General features: G+C 30.4%; 1 protein-coding gene across 2 annotated transcripts in view; it reads right to left on the bottom strand.

Moving 5' to 3' along the window:
- Positions 1–2500, bottom strand: part of LOC125038947 — a 15211-nt gene that overhangs the window by 3440 nt on the left and 9271 nt on the right. For both annotated transcript variants that reach the window (XM_047632641.1, XM_047632642.1), the window contains exons 7-8: positions 1559–1649; positions 724–894 (exon numbers count right to left, since the gene is read on the bottom strand). In XM_047632641.1, the coding sequence (XP_047488597.1) occupies positions 724–894; positions 1559–1649 (262 nt within the window). The remainder of the gene's footprint in view (positions 1–723; positions 895–1558; positions 1650–2500) is intronic.

Here is a 2500-nt window from a genome sequence, read left to right as displayed (position 1 = left end):
TTATTTCTATTTTTTATTATTTGTTCTTTAGTTCTCATCTTTATTCATATTTTTCATATTTTCGTCTTCTATCTATCTATTAATAAATATATATATATCTTTTAATTCAGATTTTTTCTTATCTTTGTTTTATCTCCTTTCTTCTGCTCTTTTATCCTTTCTTTCTGTTCCCACTAAACCAGTTTTTTTAAACCTTATCTTATCTTCATCTCCCACCTACCTTATCTAAAAAATTATTTCCTTTATTATATATACATATTTCTTATATCTTTCTCATCGTATCTCTTCTCTTTTATCTCTCACTTATCCAAATAAAAAAATATAGATATTTCAGGTCTAAGAAAATATATTTTATTTCATTTTGTTATCAGACTATGTATCTCTCACCTAAAGATATTAAATATATAGATAAAAAAAAAATCAACCCATTATATTTTATTTCGTGTTGTATTTTGCCGTTTATTTTAATCTCTTAATTACAAGTCTAAAACAAAGAAAAAAATATATTATTCTTTATTTTTTATTTATGTTTGTTATTAATTTATATCTATTATTTATTTATTTATCTATTTATCTATTTATTTTGTAGTAGTTGTATTTACTTGATCTGTTATCTCTCACTATTCCCAATCGATAAATAAATTTTAAAAATATCGTTTCTCATCAACCTACTATCGTTGATTTCATTATTTACCTCTTTTATCTCTTTTGTCTCTCACCTACCTGTTTCGTTATGAGCATCCGTCTCCCCTGTCTCTAAGTCCATGACCCCATTCGGCCTCGTGGTGACCTTGACATAGAGAGGAAGGTCATGTTTCAGTCTCAGCCTCATGACGTGTTCGTTTTCGTGCCTGACTCTGACTTCGGATTCCTTGACCGAATCTATTGTGGCTCCTTTAGCGATGTGGGAGGTGGGGGGGGGGGGGTAATGAGTTATATTAGTTATTGTTATCATTATTAGTATTATTTGTTATATATATTTTTTGTTTTATGATTGTTATTATTATTTTATTTGGTGTTTTTGGTTTGTATAGCTGTTTTTGTTGTGTTGTGTTTGTTATTACTATCACTATTACTATTAATTATAGTTACTGTTATTCCTGCTACTATGATCATTGTCATCATTAAGATAAAAATTATCATTATCATCAATATCATTATCTTTCTGATTATGCACATTCTCAATATTATTATTCCAATTATTATGGTTATCATTATTATTATCGCTGATATCACTATTAAACATTATTAGTCGTTTAAACATTTTATTCTCATTTTTATTATTATTGTTGCATTAGCCATAACAACTATCTTTAGCAATTTGTTATCGCTTACATGTGTTTGTATTTGTCTGCGTGTAAGTGTGTGCGCGTATGTTCGTGTATGTGCTTCTAAATCCTCACATATAACTAAAAAAAGACAGAAAGAGTTACAATTTAAAAGTCAAAACTCCAAGATCTGACACAAAGAGAGAAAAAAAAAAAACTCAAGAACGAAAAAGAGAGAAGAAAAAGGAAAAAAAGACAAAAGAAAAACAAAGAATCATTAAAAAGCTCACTCTTTCGTCGGACTCTGAGCAAGGCTTCGACCCGCTTGCTGGTGGGCGCCTCGTCGTTGGAACGCACTGTCTTCCCTACCCGGCGGTATTCCTACAGGGGGAAGGGGGCGTGACGATAAAGAGACGATAAAGATAATTTAATCATGGAGAAGTGATAAACATGAGGAAATAAGAATGATACGCTAATAATAGACGGGGGTGGGGGTGATAAATAAGTGATAAATTGATTATACAAGAGCGATAGCGATACAGAGAATGAGAATGAGAATTTAGTCATGAATAAGTGATAAGGATAAGAAAGGAATTATAATCATGCAAAAAGCGATAACGATAAAGAGATAAGTATTATCAATAAAGTCATAATCTTCGTATTCTGATAAAGTAGATGAAATATAACGATAATCTAAGCACTTAGGGATGGAAAGCGATAAAGAGATAATCATTATAATCAAATCATGAACGACAGATAATGATAAAGAGATAAGAATAATTAACGATAATGAGATAGAATTAACGATAATGAGATGACCTTTATACTCATCATCGATAACAATAACTGAGACACAATTTTATCATGATGATTTAGGCAATGAAGGGAGGATAGCGATAAAATGATAACTATTTCAATCTAGTCGTGAAGAGAAAGAGAGATGGGGGGGGGGGGGAGATTGAGGAACTAAAAGGGAGGGTAAAGATAAAGAAATAATTATCAAGCTTTAATACGAAGGGGTGATAACGATAATCAAAACACCGAACGCGAAATAACAAAGATGATGTTTATATATACTAGCAATGAAGAAATAAGTTCATGCTAGTCCTGAATAAGCTATAAATTAGGTTCCTATAAAGGGAGGGTAACGATAAAGAAATTACAACATATCATTTATTTTATTCTATTAGGAAGGAGTGAGGGTAAAAGATTATATTGTAGTTTCACGTTTT

The sequence above is a fragment of the Penaeus chinensis genome, chromosome 26 (assembly GCF_019202785.1).
Source record: "Penaeus chinensis breed Huanghai No. 1 chromosome 26, ASM1920278v2, whole genome shotgun sequence".
Taxonomy (NCBI): domain Eukaryota; kingdom Metazoa; phylum Arthropoda; class Malacostraca; order Decapoda; family Penaeidae; genus Penaeus; species Penaeus chinensis.
This window is presented reverse-complemented; position numbering and strand designations above follow the sequence as displayed.